General features: G+C 33.5%; 1 protein-coding gene across 1 annotated transcript in view; it reads right to left on the bottom strand.

The window, feature by feature from the left end:
• The window catches only part of MSH3 (mutS homolog 3), a 125,837-nt gene that overhangs the window by 22,281 nt on the left and 76,816 nt on the right, over positions 1 to 26,740 (bottom strand). The window contains exons 16-20 of the mRNA XM_004678432.2: positions 25,545 to 25,609; positions 23,018 to 23,134; positions 19,995 to 20,102; positions 12,525 to 12,636; positions 3,280 to 3,437 (exon numbers count right to left, since the gene is read on the bottom strand). Of these exons, the coding sequence (XP_004678489.1) occupies positions 3,280 to 3,437; positions 12,525 to 12,636; positions 19,995 to 20,102; positions 23,018 to 23,134; positions 25,545 to 25,609 (560 nt within the window). The remainder of the gene's footprint in view (positions 1 to 3,279; positions 3,438 to 12,524; positions 12,637 to 19,994; positions 20,103 to 23,017; positions 23,135 to 25,544; positions 25,610 to 26,740) is intronic.

Genomic DNA, 26,740 nt, shown 5'->3' on the forward strand with positions numbered 1-26,740 from the left:
AACATTGTAGGTGTTTCTAAATCACAAATGTTTCTAAATCTGTTGCTTTAAATCACAATCCCTGGGTTTTATTTAAGCACAGAAAATACCAGTATGAGGGAGAATACTGCAATTAGCAAAAGGAAAGAGGGTTTTCATTTGAATAAATAATTTATAACTTGCTTAAATAACAAAATCATTAAGAGGCAATGATTATTATGTTACATTATGTTTTGACATCTCTGAATGCTTTTAAAAATGTGTCAAAAATAAAATTTATCATTTACATCTTTTAGGTATACAATTCAGTAGCATGCTCAGATAATGCAGTGCAGTCATCATTATCATCAATTCCAGAACTTTTTCATCATCTCAAATCAGAAACTGTGCCCATTAGAACCAACTCCCTATCCTCCCTATCCTACCCTGTAGCTTCTATTTTACTTTGTCTCTATGAATTTGGCTAAACCACAGAATCATTCAAAAGGCAACATTTCTGATGCCAAGTAGATTTTAAATACTTATTCATTAAAAAAACATCATTTATCATGTGGTTTTAGTATTTACTACAAAGCAGAATATACCATAGTTGTCATTTAAGGGTTTTGCATAGGAGGGGTCTTATTTTGCTTTCTTTTTGAATTAAAGTTCTTCTTATTCACTTTACTTTGCTAAAAAGCTTGAAGAATTCTGTGCAGTGTGGATGTTCAAGTTTCTTGTCTTTTTATGTATTATATAAATTTTACAAAATTATTGTAAATAACAAAATAATTTGTGAGGTTATTATTGTAAGGAAGGAAGAGAAAGCCAAAAATTAAAGTACTAGAAAAGAAAAAGCTTCAAAATAATATCAGTTATTAAAAGATATACAAATACTTCATGAAAAGGCAAGAAAAATGTGATACAGTAGACATGTGCTGAATTTAATTAAACATAAATGTTAACTGGAAAGGGAATGAAATTATAAGTGATTTAATTTGTACCACATGTGTACATTTTTAAAAAAGCCTAGAACGTTATATACATAAAAAAACAATGATTTCTAGGTGGTAGAATTACAGGTGATTTAATCTTTTTTCCTTTTTGAGCTTTTCTGTAGCTTTATATTTTGCACAACAAAATAGTTTTCTATTCTGCACAATGAAAAAGCATTACTGTGCGATTTAAAAATACACTGATTTGAAAAACAACAAATGATACAATGAAGAACATCTATTGTATCATTACATTAAAATAAAGCTAAATAATGATAATTACCAGTTTAAATCAACCAGCTTTCTGCTATCATATATATATACATATACAATATACATGCCTACATATATAAACTAGCAGGAATGAAATTATTATAATAGACAAGGAGGTATCTTTCTCCTGTATAACTGCTTTTTACAGCAGCTGCAATCAGATCAGACTACCGTATTACAATCAATTTATGAAAGCTGAAACACTGAGCTGTAAATATGACCAAGTAAAAAATACCAGCATAATCTTTCAATTTCAGTGGGAACACTGCCGAGAATCAAGACAGAAATATAAGCACATGACAAACTTCAACTGGCTCACATGAACCATGTTCACTATAACCATATAGAAAGCACATTCAGGCCACTGTGAAGGACACAGATGTTCTCTGTATTCTCCTACCAAAGAAAACCCAAGATGTGTTGACTGTGCAAATCAGACTCTAACATATCTACTGGTTCCCTCTTTCAGAAAGTCCCATGAATTTGAAAAGAAAATAATTAACAGAACAAACATTCTTTTTTAACCTTAACAGTAACTGTGAAAACTATGAATAACTAAGGTTATCAAAGGAAAAATAAGATTAATCTGCCATCAGGGATTAATCAGACTAATAGAGAGGAACTCAATACCACTAGATGATACATCCTTATAATTGAATGCAGGCAGTACAATATTAGGTAGGAGAAAATTTCAAGCTGATTGTGTTTTGCCTTCTGTAAAATGACAAGAGTTGAAACTAAATAATGGATCAAAATCTAAATATGCTTTACAGTTACATGCAGAGGTTCTTCTTTTTTTTTTTAAAGATTTACTTTTATTTATGCATGCATGAACTGGGATGTAGGTCAGAGATGTGGGCACTGAGAGAGGCTGAAGGAACTCAGGCTGCAGGGTGACAGCAAATTAGCGCTGAGACTTAACTCCTACACCACAAGACAGACCCACTTACAGAGGTTCGTAAATATGGAAGCCAAGGATCTTGTTCATTATAATAGTTTCTCCAGGAGAGGTTCATTCAGGGAATCTGCCTGGCATCTATACTTTAAACCAACCAAACCCTCACAGACTGTGAAAGGTTAAATTCACACCACTACTTTCCCATAAAAATAATGTAATGAGATAGCTCCAATTTTTAATTGCTAGACACAGTTCCACAGTTAAATAAACCACAGAATCACTCATAAGGCAATATTTCTGATGTCAAGCGATTTCAAATACTTATTCATTTAATAAAACATCACTTGTCATGTGGTTTTAGTATTTACTACAAAGCAGAAGATAAGCACAAATTCAAGCTCTTTTCTTTCTAATCAAGAAAAAAAATGTGAGTATATATGTATGTATACATGTATCTGTATATATGCACACATATATTTGCATATACATATATAGATATACATTTAAATAGAATATAAATACTTTACAGTAATTGCTCCACTTCCTGAGTTAAACTATATGGGACAACAAATCAGTTATCATCCCACACAATTAAAATCAAATAAATGAAATAATTTAATCTAAGCATTTGAATGGCTATTATCATCCAACTCCCTCTCAAATAAACAACTGGTGCCATTCTGAGTGCACAACATCCCTGAAGCTGGGAGCACTTACATGGGTAGCACAGCATTAAAATTAACCAGGGGCCAATGAAAGTAAATATGCAACTAACCTAAGTAGAAATAAATTATGCCAAGAAGTCAACTGTTTCTTTTTTTTTTTTTTGGACCAGACAAAATAATTCATTGCTTTTCTAAAACTTAATTACTGAGCCTAAAAAGTTGAATGAAGTTTTACATTTGCATTTATCAGGAGAATAAGCAATAGATTTTATTTCAGTGATGCACATTCAAAGATGTTAATCGTCCTTGCAAATATGTTTTAGATATATACTCACTGATGAGTATATTACAATACACTGATATAAGTATACCTTAAGCTCCCAAGCTCCGAATATTTTAAAAGCAAACCTATACATACATAAAATGAAAATTCATGTAAAAATGTACACTTATTTCCAGAAATCTATTCAAACAGAACTAATGCTTTTACCTTGTGAAAATGCCATCCACAATTCCAATTGTTGCTTCCTCTGCAGGTACATAGGAGCCAATCTGAGCCATGATAGTAATTAATGCAACCTGTTTTATATAGGAGCTCTTTCCACCCATGTTTGGGCCAGTAATTATCATGACTCTTTCTGAATCTCCCTAAAAAATTAGAAAGCAATTTCATTTATTGTGCCAGGAGAGCTTTACATGGCATCTACAATTTTTTAACTACACAAATGGAAATTCATTAGGAAAAAATTGCTTTGTGATATGCAAATATATCACTAAATATCAGAGAGGAAAGTAGATCCCTGTATTCAAACTGAGCTGTACAAATGCATAAATGTGAATTCTTAGCAGCAAACATGACTGTTTCAGGATCTGAAAAAGGATAAGAAACAACCTGAACTGGATAACTACTATCAATTTCCATCTGTCCATCTTAATCTATAGAGGTTCTGATTAGTACACCTAATTGCCCAAAGTCCTAATTTGAGTTGGCAGCACATGAATACTTTTTAGTTATTGCTGGGTAAATACTAAAGAAAGTTACAAATCCAAACTCTAGATACTGGTTTTGTTACTGGGCAACCCAAATGTGATATGGCTTGGCCTGACTATAGGTCCTCAACCATTTGCTTAAAAGATACTTACAATGAGACACAACCACAGGCACACAAAAAAAGGTTAACAAATAATTTATTTGCAAAAAGGGGAAATGAGAGATGAGTAACTCAGGGATAAAGAGAGAGATAAATTGGCAAACGTGTCCTTCCAGTTCTGCTAAGATGGAACCACAAAAGCATGTTGAAAGCTGGCAAAAAAACAAGGACTCCTCTCTCCCCCATACCAAAACTGGTTGCTTAACTCTACCCTCAGTTCCCAGGATTCTGCCCTCCGGTGGCAATAACATTATGGGATTTGTAGTCCTTGGTGTCTTGGATGTCTGATCTGGGGTGGGGATAGGTTCCACGAAACCTATTTGTGGTGTTTGTTCAGAATATCCTTTTCCCCCAACAGTTTTATCAACACTGAATTATTCACAGGCATTTCACCAGAGAATACGATGGATTTAGAGAGCTAGAAAACTGGTAATGACAATTTCTAGAACTTGTATTAATCATTTATAGTGATTAATTTACAGACTCATCCTAGGTAACTGCCCAACTACAGCCCTCTATAGAGGGCTCAATGTGGGTACTATATGAACCCACAACATTGGTAATACTGCACAGTCAAGAGTAGCCATCCCATTATTAAACAATGATCTAGGAAAAGCTCCATGTAAAAGTTCTTTTGAGGGCCTCCCTTGTAGTGCAGGGGTTATGTCTCGGCACTACCAAGCTAACGCCAGCCACTGCAGAATGATTTTGTTCCCAGGCCCGGGAGTTAATCCACATGGCCCAGCAGACTTCTGTCTCACCCACAGCTCTCTTCAGCAGTGTATTTCAGTAGATCTCACATATTGCTCTTCTTCCCCACTTTGTCTCTAGTGAATCCTATTCACTGCCTGCACTTCTGGCCTACGCCCCAGTTCTTGTATGCATAAATAAATAACAATAAATATTTTTTATAAAGCTTTTTTGAAACTAGGTCAATCAAATAATCTCTTGGGAGTTTAAACTGAAAACCACTGAGAGCTTTAACTAGTTGGTCACTGGAATGAAGGTTGAAAAGAAACATCATAAAGCCACAGAGCACTAGAAACCATAAGTTAGAAGTTACAAGGAAACAAAAGGTGAAGAAAAGTTATACAGAACAAGAAAAGAAGATGATTAGTAATAAAAGAAAAAATAGAGAACCGAAAGAAGTTGAGAAATTTCAAGCAAATAATGATGTCTCAAAATAAAACAGTCTTACTACCAAGGGATAAGGAGAAAATCTGCTCCATCTTTAAAGCTGTCTCATATCCTAATTATACAAACATTTCCAGTTTCCCAAAGGCCAAGCTGTGCTAAAGATCTTGTTCTTCCTGTGTGATTCCTTTTTCATATGGTCACATGTGGCTCTGTAATGTGCCTAATGAATCTCAATTACTTGAAAGAAGTTATATGAACCTGTGTTTCTTTGAAATACAAAAATCAGCTCAGGAGAGTAACAGCAAAGAAAGAAATGTGGAAAAGCAGAATGATAATACTAATAATTTTCCTGAAGACTTAAGAGATAATAAGCCTATTATAAACCACCAAATATGTAGCATAACCAAATACTCTGAAATTTAAAATGAACAGATATATTTAGAAAAAGGCAAAAAACAGACAAAATAGAAAACTGAAATAATCTTATTTCTATTAAAGAAGTTATATTTGCAATTAAAAACCCAGTCACAGGAAAACTTCAAACTTAGATAAATTCCCCACTGAATTCTTTCACACATGTAACATCAATCATAAAAAAAAACTTTCCAGAAAACTGAAGGAGCTCTTCCTAGATTATTTCAGAAGGGAATATAATCTGCATATCAAAACCTGACATAACCAAAACACTAAAGGTAATTTCATTCATAAATATATATACATAACATTTTAAAATACTAGTAATCCAATAATATATAAAAATTTAGAGTGCTTGTGGAATACAAAGTTTGTACTCCTCAAATAGAAATACTCAAATATTTAACCATATAAAAATGGAAACTTCTATAAAACAAAAGATACCATGTAAAAGTGAAGCCAAATCATAAAAGGAAAAAAGAAGTTTGCATTAAATTTACTCAACAAAAGACTATTTAAACAAATAAAAGATCAGTTCTAGGTTATATAAAGAACTTCTAGAAATCAATTTTCTATAAGAACAACAAATAATTAGGATATATTATTGTCAAACTGGCATGATCAATGTAATAGAAAAAGAACACCGAGGAATAAATATGGTAAGCGATATAAAGACCCTTTATGGAAATTTAAATTTTTTCTTATGACTTAAATCAAACCAAAATAAATATATAATACATTGATGGAGGAAAAAATTTACATGTCATAAACAATCATAATGATATTAACTTTTCCCCAAACTGACACAAAGGGTCAATCCAAATCAAATGAAAATCCCCAACTCCCCCTCTCAAAGGACAGAATAAGTTGATACTGAAATGACATAGAAGAACAAATGCTAAAGAAAATTTAAGGGTCAATTTCAATCTAAAGAACTTAGTTCTATTAGAAAAATAAATGAGAATTTTCTCTACCAGATATAAAGAATCATAGTAAATAAGACTGTGATTTTGGCTCAGGGACAAAAAAATCTTGCATAGTAAAAAGTTAACAGAGCCCAAAATAGTTCTCTAAGAATATGGATACTTAGTATGTAGTAGAAATAATTCTGAAGACTGATGGGAAAAGATGGATTTGAAAATTGGAGCTGAACAACTGATTACTTATAAGAAAGATGGGGTTAGATTTCTGCCTCACACAATACATAAAAATAAATTTTGAGTTAATTCATGAAAGACCTAAATCTAAAGTAAAACTTTAAAATATTTATAAAAAGTTATACATGAGTATCTTTATATCCCTGGAGACAGAAAAGAATTTCCTAAGAAAAGCACAAAAGCATTCATGTGGAAAAGATTGATACATTCAACTTCACTGAAATTAAGACTCAGTGGTTATCAAAGTCATCAAATTAAATTGAAAAAAAGACCAAAAAATCACTGTAAGCAGTCCCCTAACACTAAAGTATAGATTCACTATCACTTTAAAGTTCAATGGCCTAGAAAGATGAGTTAAAACTTAACAGGGAACAGTCTATATTTTTAACAAACAAGATCTGTATTGTCTAAAATATCCCTAAATGCAAGAGATGCACAGAAGGAAAAAAAAATTAAACTAAAGTTGTTAAATACTTTCTTCTTGGACAGGTACAGATATTGACATTGATCTTCAAAAAAAGAATCATGGTAGAACTACTTTTTAATAGCTATAGACTGCTTGAAAAGTTTGGCAATTTCAAAGTATTTTATTCCCTAAAATGTCAATGGCAGGTTACAATAAGAGACTCTAGTAAAATCCTCCTTCAGAAAAGCACTCAGCCAAATCCTTAACCCAAGGTGAGCCACAACAGAAATGGGGAAAGGAGGGCAGGCTGTACAGTGAGATGCCAGGGTAAAAGTCCAAATCCTTCTGCTGTCTGGATGCTACACAATTTATATTCCACTGAGAGTCAGCAATTAATCAGCCCAGTTCCACTCATGCTATCGATGAGGAAACCAAGGTCCAGCTATGCAAAAAAGACAGTAAAAGAACAGCAGAGCAGGAGCTGAACTTACACTGCCATCATTGTTAGGTACTTTCTTTTGATACTTCTGTAACAAGGTAGCACTAAGAATTTTAAAAGCAGAATAAAGAGTGTATAAAGAAATTGAGATTATTAATGGCCAAAGTGCAGGTTCCAAGGAGGAAGCAGTGGGGCTTTCAAGAATAAGTAGCAGTTCACTCATGGAGGTGGGTAAGGGACAAGAAGACAGAAGGATATTGTGCACAGAGCAGCAGCACAGATAAGAACTCTTTGAAAACTAATTGGTTATCGTATAACATGGCCTTCTTTATCTCACTGTTGCAGAAATAGGAAGAAAAGAGCAGCAAGGTAGGAAAGTAACAGTAAACAATGTTCAAATGTCATTAATATTTGTTTAACTTTTAACAGTTTGAACCAATGATGCTATTATAAAGAAAATACATTTAAAGTAACATCTATGGGCCTCCCTGGTGGCACAACGGATTAAGTATCAGGTCTATCAAGCTACTGGCAGCCACTGCAGCTCGAGTTCAGTTCCTGGCCAGGAAGCTAATCCACACATGCACAGCAGATCTCTCCTACCTCACCCACTGCTTCCCTCAGCAGTGTATTTTAGTACAGCTACCTGTTCTGCTCTGTCTCTGGCGGATCCTCTCACCCCTTGCACCTCCAGCTTACACCCCCATTCTTGTATATATAAATAAATATAAATAAATCTTAAAAATAAAGTCTATGAGAATAACTAGCCACAAAATTAGGTTTAAAACTCAGATACAGTTGATGGTATACATCACTGTTGCTTGGTTTAGTAATTAGGTACTGAACCACTTAAAAATATTGAAATTGGTTTTACTTTTAACTTTGATATGGACAAAAGCAAACATTTCTTTTTTTAAAAAAAGATTTATTCATTTATATGTACAGAACTGGGGTACAAGCCAGAGGTGGAGGGGCAGTGAGAGGATTCACCAGAGACAGAGTGGGGAGCAGAACAGGCTGATTGACGAAGTACACTGCTGAGGGGAGCAGCGGATGGGTCAGAGGAGGTCTGCTGTGCTATGTGGATCACCTCCGACGCCAGGGATCGAACTCACACTAAGGCAGCTACAGCTAGTTGCACTGCTACGTCCCAACCCACTGCACCACCAGGGAAGGCCCCAAAAGCAAACATTTCTAGGAGCAGTTAGAATTTTGTCCTGGGTGAAAGGAGAAAATGGGAACTTTGTGGTCCTTTGGCAGCCTCCCATACTCTCTCATCTTTACCAGTTCTAAGCATCATTCAAGAAACAAATATGTGAGCACCTATTAAGTGCCACACAAAATGCTATGCACAGGAGCAACTGAGGTTCCTTGCTGATCCAGGAGCAGGTACTGTGGTTAGGATTCCAGTGTCCTCCCTCGCTCTAGAAAACCTGGGCTGTGTGTATATTTCCCTTGAGCTCCATCCAGACATCCAGGGGAATCCAGTGCTTTCTGGGAATCCCCCTGCTTTGCACAGTTAACTCATTTTCTTCCCTTCCATAACTTCTGAAGCCATCAAGCATAATTCTCCTTTCCCTGGCCCAATATAGTGAATTTATAATATTTATATTAAATATAAAAATTAAAAAACAAGAAACTAAAATCCCAATTATAATTATTGCCTAAAATCTATCCATTAGAAATTTGGTTTGACAAGCCAAAAATCCTGAGTTACAGTGGCATTTCCCACGGAGTATGCCTTAGCACTTATGCCTTGACCTGCCTCACAGGTTAGGGGGTACCAAGATGTTGACCTCTTAATCCTTAACGTGACAGGTAGGGCTGAGGTAGCTCAAGTCCCTGCATCATCTCCCTTCTGTTCTCAATAACCTTTATTTTGCTCTTTATATTCCAGTTTACTTTCAAACTCTTATTTTCTATGGTCTGCAAATGAAAGAGATTGAGAAGTGTTGGTTAGAACACTTTTATGTTTTGGGAAACCAGTCAAGACTACTCAAGTTAGGTAACCTTTGGGAAGTCAATTTCCTTTTCTGGGCTTTAGAATATCCACAAGTATGAAGAGATAGTTACACTAAGTAACCTTTTAATATTTCATCTAACTCTACAGTATAATTACTCAGTAAGTTGTGAAATCCCCTGGGATATCCTGAAAAAACAGCATTCTTTGGGGGTGAGGGAGGGACAAATATTTAAGTGAGACTTAAACAATGTTCAAAGCATATAGTGAATTCTTATTTACCTAACAAATCCATCTAACTGCCAAAATACTGTAACTAATACTACTAATAGAGAGACACATTCCCTGTTCTCTTCAAGATTACAGTCTAACATACACATACACACCAATTATAACTTAATGGGATAAGTATGTATTCAAATAGAAAGAAATACAGTGTTGGAGTATGTGGCAGGGTATTTATCTCAGTTTTGGTTATGGAAGGCTTAGTGAAAGAGGTGACATCCAAGGCAAAACAACAAGATGCTGAGTAGGATGGAGTTGGCTATGGGCATGTGTGAGCAGATACAGATGGTGTGGGAATGAGGGCATTCTATGCAGAGGGCATGCCATCTGCCATGTCCCAGGAAGACAATAACTTTGGAAATATATGCCTGGAGTTTCAAGCAGCAATGCAAATGGAAGAGTGCAATGAGAGATTAGGAAAAGTGCTGTGTTTGTAGGTTGAACTGGAGGTGGGCAAGTTGGGGTTGGAAGATTCAATGGCTGCTAAAGACTCAGGCTAAGCAGCAAATCACGGATGGGGAAACAGAGGAGGCTTAAAGAGTACTGCTTTCAGTTGTGCTTGGCAAAGTCAGGTAAGGCAAAATTAGTTTAACACAGGAAGGAATATACAATGGCATCTTGTTACCATTTTATTTATTTTTTTAATGTTCAGATTAAACTATAACTCTAAATTCTCAAAATTACATAAAAAAATGTTTAAAAGATTCTTGAAAAGCTCTCTTTATTTAAATGTATTTTCAGTGAAACACTTCTTCAGTGTTAGTGCTTGAGAAGGCCTTTCATCAGCCTTCATTACTTTTTTATACAATCTCCCTAGTGACAAATTCAGAATTGAAACTCCTCACACCTACAATGTGATCACTCTAAAATCCATCAATTCAGTTCATGCCTCTCTTAGTCTTCATACCCACCTTCACAATTTGATAGCCACTTAACGTGAAGCACATTAAGTCACATAAGCACCTCTAAGTCACAGTTTCTATTTGATTCTTTGCTATATCCCCACTAGAAAACCTAACATGGGGACAAGAAGGGATTTGCTTATTGACTGTTGAGAACCTCTGTGCTTTGAAATCACTATTCAAGTCTCATAGTTTTTGCAAGTATTCTACTAGTATTAATTAGGGTATCTATACCTGATTACAGAGATATTGTGTCTCAAAATCTCTAAAAATGAAATAGTCATTAAAAATTCAAAAATAAATGAAGAGTGTGAAATGTGAAGAAAAATAAAAAGGTAGTCTTAAAATCAGGAGAGGAAAAGTAAGCAGTAGGCAAGATGGCTTGTTCAAAAGCACTACAGTAAGTTCATATAATATAGAATCCAGAAAAGTATACTTATAATGGGAATGTACAGAAAACAAGTTCTTAAAATTATATTACCATCAAAAGCAACAATATCATTTGACTTTCAGGAAATTATTTTCAGGGTACATTTTATAATTAGCACCTATAAAACATTTAAAATTGAGTTTTACATAGTAATTTCTTTTTCAACACCATCCCTATATAGAAAGTTATACCCTGTAAAATAGAATGCATTTCACCATAGCAACAGTTCTATATCAACTCCTACTCAAGTTAGAAAGAGCCTGCTAGGAAAAAAAAAAATCTGGAATATTCTGAGGTGCCTGCTAGAATAAATCACTCCCTTTATTTCATAAAAATTTAAACATAAGTTAATGTTTCTTTAAAGCATTTGTAATTTGTCAGAACACTGTTTTCATTTCTCAAGTCTTGCCTCATTAAATAGTATAATAAGATACCTAAAAGAAAGTAAGAAAAAAGAATGCAAAAGAAAAGAAACCATCAATGTCAAGAATAACATACTTGGGAATCAAGTTAATTGGTGTGCTGGCGGATGAAAATAATAATAGGAAATGAGATTTAAGTAAAACATAAAGCTACAGCCATCTTATTTCCTCAAGAAAGCCTATACCCTAATAGTATTATAGGAGTTGAAAAAGAAATTCTATGTTCAGTCTTCCTTTAAAAGACAATTAAAGCATTATTATTTAGTAACTGTTTAATAAATTAAGCAAACAGATTTACAAATTCCCTTATAAGAATGAAAAAGTATATGGACATCAAGTATCAGGTTATAGAATCAACCCCCCCTTCACGGGGTTTGGCTACCTGCTGCAGGCTCCTATGCCACTATGGTGTCCTATATCATGGGACTTACTAGATGTATTCTAACAGTCTGTCTCTCTTCTCTGCTAGACTACAAGTTCTTCAAGGGCAGGGAATATTCTGGCTTGCTTACCACTTTATGTCCCAATGCTTGTTTTGCTAACTACAGTTAAATAGGACTTTAATAATTATGTATTAAATATATACAGGATCATTATGCACTGTAAGAGAACAACAAAAATGCATTCAACAAAAGTTTTCATCACTGAAATCTACTAAAGCCAATTCTGATTCTTCCTCAGAACATTTGAAAACAGTGGAACACAGAACAAAGCACAAGAGGCTATTAGAAAAATCTGTAAACCTATCATATGATTCTACCATTATTAAAGTATTTGGGTATTTGTAGATGAAGCGTATCTTTGCTGAATTAAGATGGGAAACTTTAGCTGCTATATCTTTGCACTTATGGGTAATCTTTCACTGTAAATGACACTATCCATATTTGATGATGAATATAAAACTCAAGTTCAGGATTAATTCTTTTAACAACGAAGTTAAAACTTGGTCAAATCATAAAAAATGTTTATTTGGTATTTTAAAGTTTAGAATCAACATTATCAACTTATTTTTTGGCATAACCAGGTACTTACTGATAAATTTGTACTATTAGGAACATACTGATCCTGTTCTCCCAGCAACATATCAATCACAGGGTGCCGACCATTTTTTATTATGATTTTTCTTTCTTCCTTTACAGTTGGCCTACATAAAGACACACATTTCAATTTAGTAAACATGGAAATGCCTTTAAAAAAACAGATATTAAAAACACACACTCAGGGCCTCCTTGGTGGCTCAGAGGTTAAAGTCTCAGTGCTATCAAGCTATCACCAGCCCCTGTGACATGAATTTAATCACCAGCCATGCAGTCAACCCACATGTAGGGCAGCAGACCTCTCCTGCCTTGCCTGCTGCTCCCCTCAGCAGTATATTTCAATAGCTCTGCCTTTTCTGCTCCCCACTCTGGTGAATCTTCTCACCACCTCCCCCACCTACAACCCTCTGGCCTACATCCCAGTCCTTGTATGCATAACTAAATAAAAATAAACGTTAAAAAAAAGAACACCCTGCAGAATAAGGCTTTAAGTATAAAATTTTACCTACAAAATAAGAATGGGGAAGACAATTATAATAATGAAACTTGAAGCACAAAATTTAACAGAGTTCTCTCTTTACAAGATCCTTTTTATTATTCAATTTTCTATTATTTTCTAATACCAATATTTTCTTTTTTTATACTAATATTTTTACCTTTCCTTTAACATTAGCTTATATTATTGTTGGTAAGTTAAAGGATCAATATTTTCATTAGTAAAAGATACAATTTAGATTTGTGCTACAAAGTATTTTTAGTTATCAAGAATAAAGGATATTACATAAATTTACTTCTACAATTAATTATTACATTCAAATATATTAAATATGTTGATCTCAAAGGCTTAAAATTTTTCTTCTGTTTAAATGTCAAAAAGTGTTCCACTTTTTTGGTTGAAATTTTTTGTCTTGCTTATTTTGTGTTTTGAGCTTTTTTGTATTTGTTTTGTCTATTTCCCAAAGATCTGTGAGCACTACACTATGATCATTCTTTCTAGACATTACCACTGAGATCATTTTGGTGCCTGTCCAGTATCCTTCTATGTATTTAAGTTTATATACATTCATGGCATTGGCTTCTGATTTTTTAAGAGACAAAAAACAGAATCAAACCATAACATCTTTCTACAATTACACTACTATCCCTTGCAACCTCTTTTAACAAATTAATATTCAAGTCATTTTAAAAATTTTGCAGAATTGAGAACAATGTAGTAACCACAAAATACCTCATGATGAATTTTTGCCAGAATTCAAACAGCAAATCTCAAATTTTTATTCCATATTTTCCTGGCTTTGAAAATATATATCCCTGGAATGCTCAACATATTTGAATGTAAGTAACTGCTCATCAGCTGTCAAGCATGTACATGACATTATTCATTTATAAACACTAATTCTAGATTTCAATACATTTCTCAGAAGTTCTAGCTTACCATTATATCTGGTTCTTATCCCATTTGCACTGACAAAAATGCAGTACTTGACCTTTCTGAAATCTTTTAAAACTCATAATTTTATTGAGAGGACAGCAATCTTCTTTGCTCTTTGCTTCATAATTATAGAACATTTTCATTTTATATTTATAAATATCAATTAGAAAAATCAATTCAATCAATATTTTTATTTCACAGCATCTATTTTCTTCCAATCTCCTGCCTTCTGCATCTGTCCACCTATAAACTGTATCAAGTAAATTTTGGTACACAGACCTCATAAAAGATAAAAGAATATTGCCAACATGTCTTTTCATCTTGCCAACAGGCTAGTCCAGGTTCTTGTTACCAAGTATTGTATGATGTATGCTTCCTACAGTATAGCTAACTACATTTCATTTTGCCCTTAGAAATATTATTCATATATTGCTCCTGGAGTCTGAAACACTCTTCTAGGACTTTGACATCTGAATACTCATAATCTGAGATTTTGTTTATATAAGAAATTCCAATCTAATGATTATGAAATGTCATCTGCCAACTTATTCTCTGTAAAAAACAAGGAATTCTGATTTTCAACTAAATTTAACGCAAGTATGAAGCAGACTAGTGGTGGCATCTCTGTTTTTCCATCATACCTTCTAGAAATATGATGGTAAAGAGTTTGGGTAACAGTAAAAAAAAAAAAAAAAACTAAACAATGTGATAGTGATTTCTAGCTCACTTAAGTATCTTCTTCAATTTTTCTTATTTTGGACTTTTATAAGTGGAAATAACTGGTAAACAACAATGACTGCCCTAGGATGAGGAATTATAAAATGTTCCAGATATAAAAAAGAACATTAAAGATCCCAAAATGCATCTTAAATTTACAAAAGGATTCAATTGTCCTCCATGGTAAAGGCAAGACAGAATCCGTTTGATTCTCCTTTTTCAAAAAAGCTTAGCACTCTTTTTGTTCTTTGGAAGGTCTTAAGAAATCAAAAACCTGAAATTAGGTCTTGATGGTATGGTATACTGAAGATTAAGGATCACTCACAGCAGCTCTTCAGCATTCTTTGGAATGCTGCTACATAGATGAGTTAGCTATTTTTCAGTTTTCAACATTTAAACTGTCTAGATTTTCATAATCATAAACAATGCTGCAATGTACAATCTTATGCATCTGTTCTTGTGCCTATGACCAAGTGTTTCTTTTAGCCAGAGAAAATAGCCAAGTAGAATTTCTGAGTCATAGGGTATGCATGTTTTTTATTTTCATAGGTAAAAGTTCCTGTAGCAATCCACCTTCCCAACAGCAGTATATGAAAGATGACACCTAAAGTTGTTATCAAACTTACTAATTTTTGACAATATGGTGGGTGAACTGTGTTATTTCACTATTTGGTTTTATACATAATAAGGTTAGAAATCTTCATTAATTTCTTGGACATTTTCATCTTTTTCGTCATAACATTCTATCAGTGATCTCCTCAAGTTCTGTGACCCAAAATATTCACAAATGAACACATTTCTCTATTTATCTATATCAAAAAGTTTTTCTACTTAAATATATCTAGGTCACAAAACCCCAATAATGAACACTCATATTTTACCTCCCCCAGCAAAAAAAGTGACTACAGTATCTTCTAAGTAAACAATCTGAAATCATCCTTGGCAAAACAGATTTTGGATTTTAGAATATAAATCTGAAATTTTTATCTAGGTGGGTTATCAATTTAGATGAAAAGGAAAAAATGAAGTGATATCAGTTTTAAAATCCAAGTACTCTGCAGAGAGAAATTAATATATAATATTCAAGACACTGACATGATTTTCAGGAAGGTTTTCACTTTAGAATAAAAGTTTGAATGATGTTTTCTGCTCTAAAATCTATATTAACTTATTTTGTTGCTATCAAAATAATATAAAGACAAAGTACTTCTTGGGAGAATGAGAAGCAAATGATAATTCACAGACAATAGATGATATACTAAGACAGAACATTTATAGCAAGAAATATATTATCATGTTGAAAATGTCTTATGACATTGAGGAAATTGGAATGGTGCCTGGGAAGAATAAAACATTGAACTTGAACAAATTTAATTATTATTTTTCTGAAACTGCAGCTTTTTCCTTTGCCTGTCCCAAAGAAACAGAACATAATCTATAACAGTAAAATGGTAAAATATCCAGAATACAAGCTGACTGGGAAGGCTTAGTAAAGAACTTTTGTCTATAGGTTTAGATTATAATGAAAAAAGTATCACAGCATCAGAAAAAAAAAAGATAGCAATTATGAAACCAAATAATCAGTTACATATATATGTATATATATATATTAGTACATATATATATCTCTTAATATATATCTCCAACTTGGATAATATTTTAGCATGTGAAATGGTCTTTCTAATAGATGGTTTGGAACAATACTACTAAGAACAAAAACAAAGCTGGATAACATATATAAAACAGTTCCTTGCAGGCACCTGTTAACTAACAAGAAAGCAAAATATTATCAGACCAGGACCTGGGATAGGGCAGAGAAGAAGGGGTGTGGATATCTAAAAGAATAGCTAAGGCAAAGCATAATGGACTCCTTTGCTCTGAACTGAGGCACCAAAAGGCTGCACAAAAGCCATAGTTAAACATCTTTGAATAATTACAGTTGTTATGCACTAAGTGCTTATCATTGCCTTGGTACTGTTCAGACGTTTCATCTATTTTTATCTCATTTAATCTGTACATCTCTGAGAGGTAGGTATTAGTTTGTCCTTGCAGAAACGGAGGATCAGAGAGGTTAAGTAACCTACTGAAGTCTAGCTGTTAAAAAGCCAAACTACTACTCAAATCTATTACTCCATGATCCAAAATATACACTTCTGCAGGACAAACATAAAAAAAATCAAATTTTACTTATTCAAGTCAAGGGCTCTTTCTTATGCAAATATGGAAGATGCCCCCAAAACAAGAAGTTCTAAAATAAAAAAATCTAGAATCAAACTTGCATATAGTAGCTACTCCAAAAATACTTATTAAATCTCTGATGTGTCTAGAAATTAATGATACAATTTTATAGTGTTGTTATATGGATACATCTTCATTGCTCAGAGTTTTTAACAAAACTATATGTCAATAATAATTCCTAAATCTTATGATTTATCCCATTTTCTAATTCATAACTTCTTAAATTTTATATGTGACTTGTACTCTCATACATGTCTTTTTTTTCTCTTTTAATTAATTTGCTACAGTAGTAAATCCACCAAACAAATCAAGGAAGTGTGGGGTTCTTGGGGATGGACTAGGTGTATCTTACATGTGAAAAGGGTATGAAATTTCAAGGGTCAGGGACAACATTCTGTCCCTGTGAGCCTCCTAAGTTGAAAGGTTTAAACCTAATGCCAACATGGTAGGAGGTAGAGTCTTTGGAAAGTGGTAAGACTGGTGTCTCAAAGAGAGCCCAGAAATAAGCCTAGGTCCTTCCCACCATGTGAAAATATAGGCAAAAAGATGATCACTTGCACTCCTGACTAAAACAGAGGCTCTACACTATACAAAAATAGCATAGTACTACAACAAAAACACACACACAGGCAGTGGAATTGAAAACCCAGAAATAAAACCATACATCTATGGTCAACTAATCTATGAGGAAAGAATAAAGAATAAATGGTGCTAGGAAAACTGGACTGCCACATGCAGAAGAGTGAAACTAGACCACTATCTCGTACCACACACAAAAATCAACTCAATGCAATATACTATTCAGCAATCAAAAAGATAAACTCATGCCACCTGCAGCAATATGGATGGAGCTAGAAGGGAATATGCTCAGTGAAATAAGTCAGCATTAAAAAGAAAAATACTGGATGGTTTCACTTTTAAGATGACCATAAAGGAACCAAACAAGGGATCAGGGGAAAAGACAAAACTAGCAGGCAATCTATGTATCAGAGACATTTAGCAAGGGCGGAGGGAGAAGCAGAGGAATCAAAACAGGGAGGGAAGAATTTAAGAGACTATGGTAATGGTTCATGGGTGTCTTGGTGGTGTTAATTTTATGGGGATTACAACTGAGAGGAAAATGAACAATGATGTGAAAAAATACATAAATGTAAAAAAAGTTCAAATGTGTACAAAAATGAACAATAATATATAAATAATTTTTTAAAGTAGAAAAAACGTTGATAAAAGATTTAGATGTAAGACCAAAACCATAAAAAATACAGAAGAAAGTATAGGTAAGGTATTCCATGCATAAACTTCAGAAACATTTAGGAGGGCTAATCTCTAGAAACAAGCAAAACAAAGAATATAAGCAGCTTGGACTACATCAAATTAAAATGCTTCTGAACAGCAAAAGGGAGCAACCAAAGACACACCCTACTGAATAGGAGAAAACATTTGCAAACCATACATCTGATAAGGGACTGATATCCAAGATCTACAAAGAGCTTATACAAAACAAGAAAAACAAAGCCAAACAACTCAATCAAAAAATGGGAAGAAAAGCTAAAAAGACAGTCACCAAAGAAGAAATGCAAATGGCCAACAAGCATATGAAAAAATGTTCAACATCACTTAATATCAGGGAAATACAAATCAAAATGACAATTAGATACCACCACACCTGTGAGAATGGTCCATTATCAATAAAAAACCAGAAACAACAAATGTTGGCAAGGAGTGGTGAAAAAAGAAATCTATCTCACACTGCTGGTGGGAATATAAACTGGTCCAGCCACAATAGAAAGCTGTGTGGAGGTTCCTCAAAATACTAAAAATGAATCTACCATGTGACCTAGCAAATTCAATCCTAGGAATCTACCAAAAAGACACAAAAAAACTAACTCAAAAGGAAACTTATACGCCTATGTTTATTGCAGCTCTGTTTATAATAGCCCAGTTATAGAAACAATCCATATGCAATATAAAAAAATTATTAAAAAAAAAAAGCAGCACAGGGAATGTTACTCAGTAATCAAAAAAGATAATATGTCATTTGTTGCAACATAGATAGAGCTGGAAGGGGTTAAGCTACGTGAAATAAATCATAAGGAAAAAAATATATTGGCTGGTTTCACATATATGTAGAATATAGAGAAAACAAGCGAAGGATTGGGAAAAAGACACAACTTGCAAACTGACCATAGATTAAGGCGTACAGCAGAGGAGGGGAATGAGAGGGCCTAACAAGGAAGGGAAGAAAACCAGGGAATGTGGTGATGGATCATGGGTGCTATGGTGGTGGGAGAACTATTACACCTGAGGAAAGAAATCAAATACTGTCCAAATATTAACAACAAGGTAAGAAAGTAAATATAAAAAACAAACAGAAGACTATATGAAACAGGAAGCAGGCCTCACCAGACACTGAATCTGCTTGGTATCCTGACCTTGGACTTTCCAGCCTCAAGAACTCTGAGGTTGGACCAACAAGAAATTTTTGTTGTTTTTAAGCCACCAAGTCTAGAGTATTGGAAGGCAAGTTGGAAGGACTAGAAAATAAGCAGTTTGTCCAAAAACTGGAGCTAAAATTTAAAGTGAGGTCTGTTTGATATGAATGTCCATTAGGAAAAGGAAACATACATACAATGCTTAGAGAAATCAATAAAGAATAAAGAGATAAGTTTGGCCTCACAGTAGAAAGAACAGAAAAGATCACAAAAATGTTGTGTTTCTTGCCTAATTAAGGTTTTATAATCATATATATTTTAAAAATTACAATGTGTACATATCAAAGCTAACAAATGAAATGACTACTCCTTTATAAAAATGTCACCCGCATAAACTTAGAAATTCAAATATGTAACATTCCCCTACAGAGTTAATAGTAAACATCTGCTTTTATTGCATTTATTAACAGAGCAAGCAAAGAAATAATTTGTCGATTTTAAATCAAGCCATGCATATGTCATTCAGCTTTACCAAGAATCCAACATATCTGAGTAATTTGAATATTTAAAATAAAAGCACTAAAATTAATTGAAAAATGTCAACTGATCTCAAGCATTGTGGGAGAGTGTAAAAGAAATCAATTACCTGCTGTAATTTCCTTGCTTAGCGACCTTGGCCAAGGAGAAAATGCAGTCAAGAGTTGCTAGGTGATGTACCGCTTTACACAGGGAATAATAATGTTCACCAAAATTCCTACAGAAGTGGTAACAACAACACAGAAGTGATCAAATTGATTACTCAGAGCTGTAAAAGTTGTACTGTAAGTTATCACTTTATTAGCTATGATGGGCACACTATAAAAGAACCAGGCATATCCAGCAATTCAGAGATGGAAATTTTACTGGATTTCTCTTTAATAACTTGATTATTGAAGCTCCTTTTTTTAAATTTGAGTAGAATTACATATATCTAAAATAGCTTCTATACAAAGATGTCTAGTATTAAGACCACGTTGCACATTCCATCTGACCATGACATTTCAACTTAGACATAATTAACACAAGTGAGGTGAACATTTCTATTCATCTTAAGTAACATCACGAACTAATGTATTTAGCATCTCAGTAAGAGACAAACAGACTTGAATAGTCAGTATTCAATTCTCTGATGTCAAGTTCAATGAGGTTAATAAATTTTTAAAATTATATCATATTCACACCATCTGTTACCTCAAAAACCAGTGTGCATAACAATGAATGCTGTTCTCAACTGAGGGCTCTTGCAGCAAATGCTCTAACTAAATTTTAGCCAATATTCTTTTTTTAGATAAAAACTTTAGTTTTTATATAAAATTTTTTACATCGAAACATAAAAATTTTTTAAATTATGTATTTGCAAAGTAAATTAAAGTTTCTAGTAACCTCACTAGAAAGTTACTATTTAAGACTATATATATTTATTTATATCTTTGTTTCATATATGTAGATATATATCAGTAGTTATATCTCTAAAGATGCACAAATGGCCAATAAGCTTATAAAGCATTTATAATTGACTCTTTAAAATGATTTATATGCTATCAATGTGTGAAAATTTAGACATATAGAACTGTAGTCTAATACTATTTGTCATCATTTTCTTCACTTACAGAAGATTATTAATATATCCTCTATACGTAATGTTAGCTTATTTTCACTAACTCTTAACTACAGCAAAGCTATGATCTGATGAAAGCAGAGTTCTCCTGAGTTAATTTGGTAGATGGTCCCAGGTAGATTACAGTAAGACTATAACAGTTAGAATGTAGGCTGCTAGAAGAGAGCAGAAGAGGTAAATCAAAGAGATATTATAAAAGAAAAAACAAGCATGATTTTGATAACAAAGGGGCAAAAAGGAAAACAAAATCAGGGATAATGCCAAAGTTTAAAGCTTGGAAAACATGAACTTTCTTAATCTAGAATGATGACCGGGAGAACTTAATCCATATCCATAAACTCATGTACTACGAACAGTGTGACTGTGAAATTACCTCACCAAATCCCAGCACTTTAGAATACAGACCCTAAATTTTGAAGGAAGTAATTTTAATTTATTAGTAATTTTGTGGTCTCAGTGATGCTACTAAAAGAACTGAGAGATTCAAAGACTCTGAAAACTCTTAAAATGGAAATGCTAGTAAATTAGAAAAATCGCTGAATACCCCCAAATTTCCATTCAGAGTCTTGGATTCAAGACTTTGAGGTAACACAATCTCAAAGAGTCAATAATAAAATTAGAATCTCTTATTTCATCCTAAAACTCAAGATTGTAAGAAAAAAGAGATGGTTTCACTTTTAAAAACTCTCTCATATCTTTCTTTTATTCACTTCTAAGATTGACTAGTTTAAATAAAATTTCCTGATGCATTTCACTAAATATTTGCATTTAAATTTTTAAAGGAAAAGGCTAACAGATTTCTGTGTAGAATGATGCCTCGGGTATCAACGGTACCGGACACTCAGCCTGATCACACCCCAATACACAATGGCTTGAGTATGGCCTCCCATACTTTCCTTATTGTGAACTACTTACTCATTTCTGCATCTCATTTTATTCATCTGTAAACTGGAAATAATATGTAGCCTCACAAGGCTCTTGTAAGGTATGTGAGTTAATATATACAAAGTGTTTAGATGAGTTCTGATCTGGAGTCAGCAACTCTGGACTCTCGCAAGTCAACCATGCATGTCTCTTCCCAACTCCCACCCAGGATAGTTTGAAATCAGCCATGGTAGGAGGATTGACATTACAGAAATCAGCAAACACCACAAATGCTACTCCTGTTCCAGAGACCTATACCACTGACTTAAGTCTGGCAATGTGAACACATGACGATTAATAAATCCTGACAAAAGTATTCCTAAAAAAAAAAAAAAAAAAAAAAAGTGGGGACTACTCTAGATTCAAATAAACTAGAGAAACTCGTAACAAAATGCCATGTGTGAAATTCGATCAGGTCTTTCATTTAAAAATTTGAGAGGGAATTAAGATTAAGGAAATTCAATATATTTTTAAATTAACATTTGTCTTAGACATGATACTGGTTTATAGCAGAATAATTTCATTTAGAAGATGTACATTTTAAGTATTCAGTAGTGAAATGTTAGGATGTTTAAAATTTACTTTTAAATGGTTCAGAAAAATAAGATAAAAAATGTAGCAAAATGTCAGCATTTAATTAATTTAGGTGACTGGTGTAGAGTTGTTCATTTTAACTTACCCACAGGTTTTTAATTAAAAAAAAGAAAAACAGGGGAGAACACACCAAATACAATAAAATATAATTTTAAATATGCATAATTAAGTGTAGATTTAAAAAAAAACCTAACTTATGCAACTCTGAAAATGCTAATTAGCCTTTATGTAGCAAGTGAACAAAGGTCCAAAGTAAAATTTCTGAAAGTGATTCTACCAAAAATGTTAGTACAAAACCATAAGGTATAATTGTCTCTCACCAAAGATGAAGATGAGTTTACATTTCAATAGATAAAAATAACATTAGAGAACACATGTACTCAACTATTTTATGGCAGGTTACAAGCAGTAATCTCTATTCTTTTAGATGGAAAGACTTCTCCATCTAATTTGCATAGCAAAAAGTCAGATTATATTTTTCATTGTAAACTCACTCTAGAAATATAAGCCATTCAGCATTGCAGTCAAGGACTAGTTGCTCCCGGAGCTGATTCAGATGTCTGTAATTTTCTACAATAAAAGGAGAGTGAAAGCGGCTCACGGCTTTTGTGCTAGAGGAGGGGAGGGAAATATAGATAGAAAATCAAGGTTACTAAGAAACCAGTAATGCCATCACTTCAGAAAATTAAAGTAGCTATTTATTTTTCTCTGATGAACCTTGAAAATAAATAGCTGCAAACAGAGAACATTCTTTAATAATGGTCCTGAACTTTAATGAGTCCAGAAATGTTTGTTGTAAAAAAAAGTACTTACAGAGTTCAAAGGCCTTTGTTCTGGAAGCTTTTAAAATACATTTAAAAGTTATCCATATACTAAAATCAATATGTAGAGCTTTTGTTTCATAAATATAAAGCTTTTCTTTATATTAAGTGAAAACAATTTTTAAAAGACTGGAAGCAAATATGGCAAAATAAATGACAAAGTTGGAAGGCAGTTTTACATATATTACTTTTTAATTTTATACTTTGCTATATGATTGAACTATATCAGTAAAAAAGAAAAATATAGAACATTACAAATAATCATGCTTCATTCATTTAGGTGGCAAATAAAAAAAGAGTTCTTCATGATCTAACTGTAGATTCAGTTGAGATGGGGAAAAAAACCACATGCTCTCTGGGCTCGCAGCTAATCTCTGCTTCTTCATTGAGTTGCGGTAGAGCACAATGGGAGCTGACTGACCGCATTGTGAGAAACCCAGCCACGGCTGCAACTCTATGTCATTTGTCAGTTATGTGACTGGGCAAATATAACTACTTTCTCTAAATATCACTCTCCCCTCTACAAAATAGGGATGATAACAGTTGCTCCTTTGTAGGTATTGTAATGATCTAATAGCTATGCTTAACAAAGTATGTCTGTTGTTAGCACTCAAAATTAGGAGTTGGCAAGTGTATTGACACTTTCTTGTTGGTACCATTATTGATGATATGTAACTATGAGGGGGTTTTCAAAAAGAAAAGGTCATGGTTTAAATAATTAGGCAAGTGATAACAGAATAAACTCTAAATTCTGCTTCCTCACTCTTGTAATAATATCACAACAATCTTCCCAAAACCATCTTCATTATTCCTTCAATTTACACCACTGAATGTTCAAAAGATAATAGTATTGATTTATATGCCTTGCTAGTTTTTAAGTTATGTCACCTGACTTCTATGCAAATATGTTTTATTTGAGCTTTCTTTTCTGACCTAACACATATAGTGAGACATAGAAGTTAACTGTTCTAGTCTAACATAATTTTTGCTTTGTTCTGTTCATAAAGCATGTTTCCATTCATTAGTTGTATTAAAGGGCAGAGCATATACAGAACGCCTACACAGAGAAAATCTTCATGCACCAACCGTTAATGGTAGCATGGGGGGCAAGGGGAAACATGGTATTAGCACAAAAGAAATCCTCAATTATGCCAACAGGATCATTTGAAATTACTTAAAAATAATATCATCATGTGTAAAAGTTTTCTTTGCTGGCCCTGCCTGGTGGTGCAGCGGGTTAAAGCACTGCACTAAGAAGCTTAAGCCACTTCCGCATGAGTTCGATCCCCGCTTGCCCCAGAGATCCACATGGCGAGGCAGACCTCTCCTGCCCTGCCTGCTGCTCCCCTCAGCAGTGTACTTTGTCAATCTGCCTGTTCTGCTCCCGACTCTGTCCCTGGTGAATTCTCTCACCCTCCACATCTTTGGCCTGTACCACAGTTCTGTATGAATAAATAAATAAATCTTTAAAAAAAAAAAGTTTTCTTTGCTCCTTCATAGAACAACCAGCTACTAGGAAGTAGTTCTTCTACTATCTTAGGTAAATGTGACATTTCAATCTCAAATTCATGCAAACATATTAACAGCAGCAATAAATATTCAATAAGTATAGGACCTCTCTAATCACACTTTTTAAAAAATTATTCACTTCTTGAGGTTAACATCTAACCAATGAGAAATGACAGTACTCAGCATGCTTCTCTAACTTTGTTTCTGATAAATTTATCTTCATCAACTCATGAAATGATTTACAAAAAAGGATTTACAAAAAGAGAGTTACTGTAGCTATTTGATGTGGAAAGCACTAAGAATAAAAGAAATGCAGGTAAGTAGAAAATGAAATTTCAGCTTCTCAAAAGAAATATCAGTTATTATATTTATCAAGAAATTCATGCAATCAAATTAATCTTGTAATTGAAGTTTACTCAACTTTTCTTTTTCATGTGTTTAAAGTATATGGGGGTGTAAGAAACAAACAGCAATTCACAGAACAGTAAAACAAATATATACAGATAAAATACCCTTTGGAAAAACTTTTAAAACCAATGATAAAAAAAAAATTTTGAAGTAATTATTCTGTTGGTTCCATACTAAAGCTGAATGGGAAGACTTGTTGACAATATGGCGATTGTTTAGTCTAGCCACACAAAATTAATATTATAATTCATGTTAATAAAAAAAAATGTAGTTTTAAACATACCTTCCAACCTTAACCCAATCAGTTGGTATACAAGAGACAGCAGAATTCTTTATTTCAATCATAAACTAAAAAGATACAAATAAAATTAGATATTTAAATAATTAACCATTTGTAAAGCTTCAAAAATGTGTTGTTTGCTAAATATTATTTTAAACATTCAAAATATATCCCATATTTCTTCAGGAGGGTTAAAAAAGACTATATACAACCAAATAGCATTAAATCAGATTTCAATACTTAGGATAAAAGACAATTTTATATCAGACAATGTCAGAGACCATATCAGATGTCAAAGTCCAGCTCTGACAAATGGGCAGTCAGGGGTCTTCCTTCCCCCCACCAAAGGTGGGATGTGCCTTCGAAATGAGCAATTGAGGCAGACACTGACTCTCAAGCTGGCGCAAGTATCTCCTGCAGAGCGTCTCAGGGGGTCTTTATTTATATGTTAAAGCACGCAGTTAGATTACATCAACAAAGCATTGAAGCAAAGTAAAAATAATCACTACATATTTTTTCATAGTCACTTGGAAACCCCTGTGGCCTCATACTGGAAAGAAACTATTTGATCATCTTAAGAAAAACATAAGAAACAATCAAGGCTTCTAAACATACCTATTTTCTCAGCATCATCAATCACATGGGACAGAGTGACATTTGTTAATGTTTAACCACCCTACTAATTCCCTAACGTACATTCTTTTCTCTACATTCTGTTATTCTAAAACCTAAGAATATCACTAATATATTGTCTTCCTTAAAGTTCTACTATACAACTTATCATTCTTATCTAACTCCTATATTCATTATCTACCTTAGTCCGGTCTAAGCTAAGAATAACTAACCTGTGAAGTACTGACCTTCGGAGCACACCAGAAAATCTACTTAAGCAGCAAGCACACCTCCCGGGTGAGATTCCGGTCACTGGCCATAGTTAGCTTAACACAATTTTGTTCCCCATTGTCTTCAGAGCTACAACCTGTTTTTCCTAGATTCTTGCAATGTTAATTCCTATGTTCTTAGGTACATGTTATGTATTATGCCAATTAATACCTAACCCAAGTTAATTTAGACAGACCAATCATATAACCAATTTTAGACTATTATTATTATTTTTTTTTTTAAAGATTTATTTATTTGTGCATACAGAACTGGGGTACAGGCCAGAGACGCGGAGGGTGAGAGGATTCACCAGAGAC

This window comes from Condylura cristata, unplaced genomic scaffold, assembly GCF_000260355.1.
Source record: "Condylura cristata isolate star-nosed mole 26May11 unplaced genomic scaffold, ConCri1.0 scaffold00007, whole genome shotgun sequence".
In the NCBI taxonomy this organism is placed as follows: Eukaryota; Metazoa; Chordata; class Mammalia; order Eulipotyphla; family Talpidae; genus Condylura; species Condylura cristata.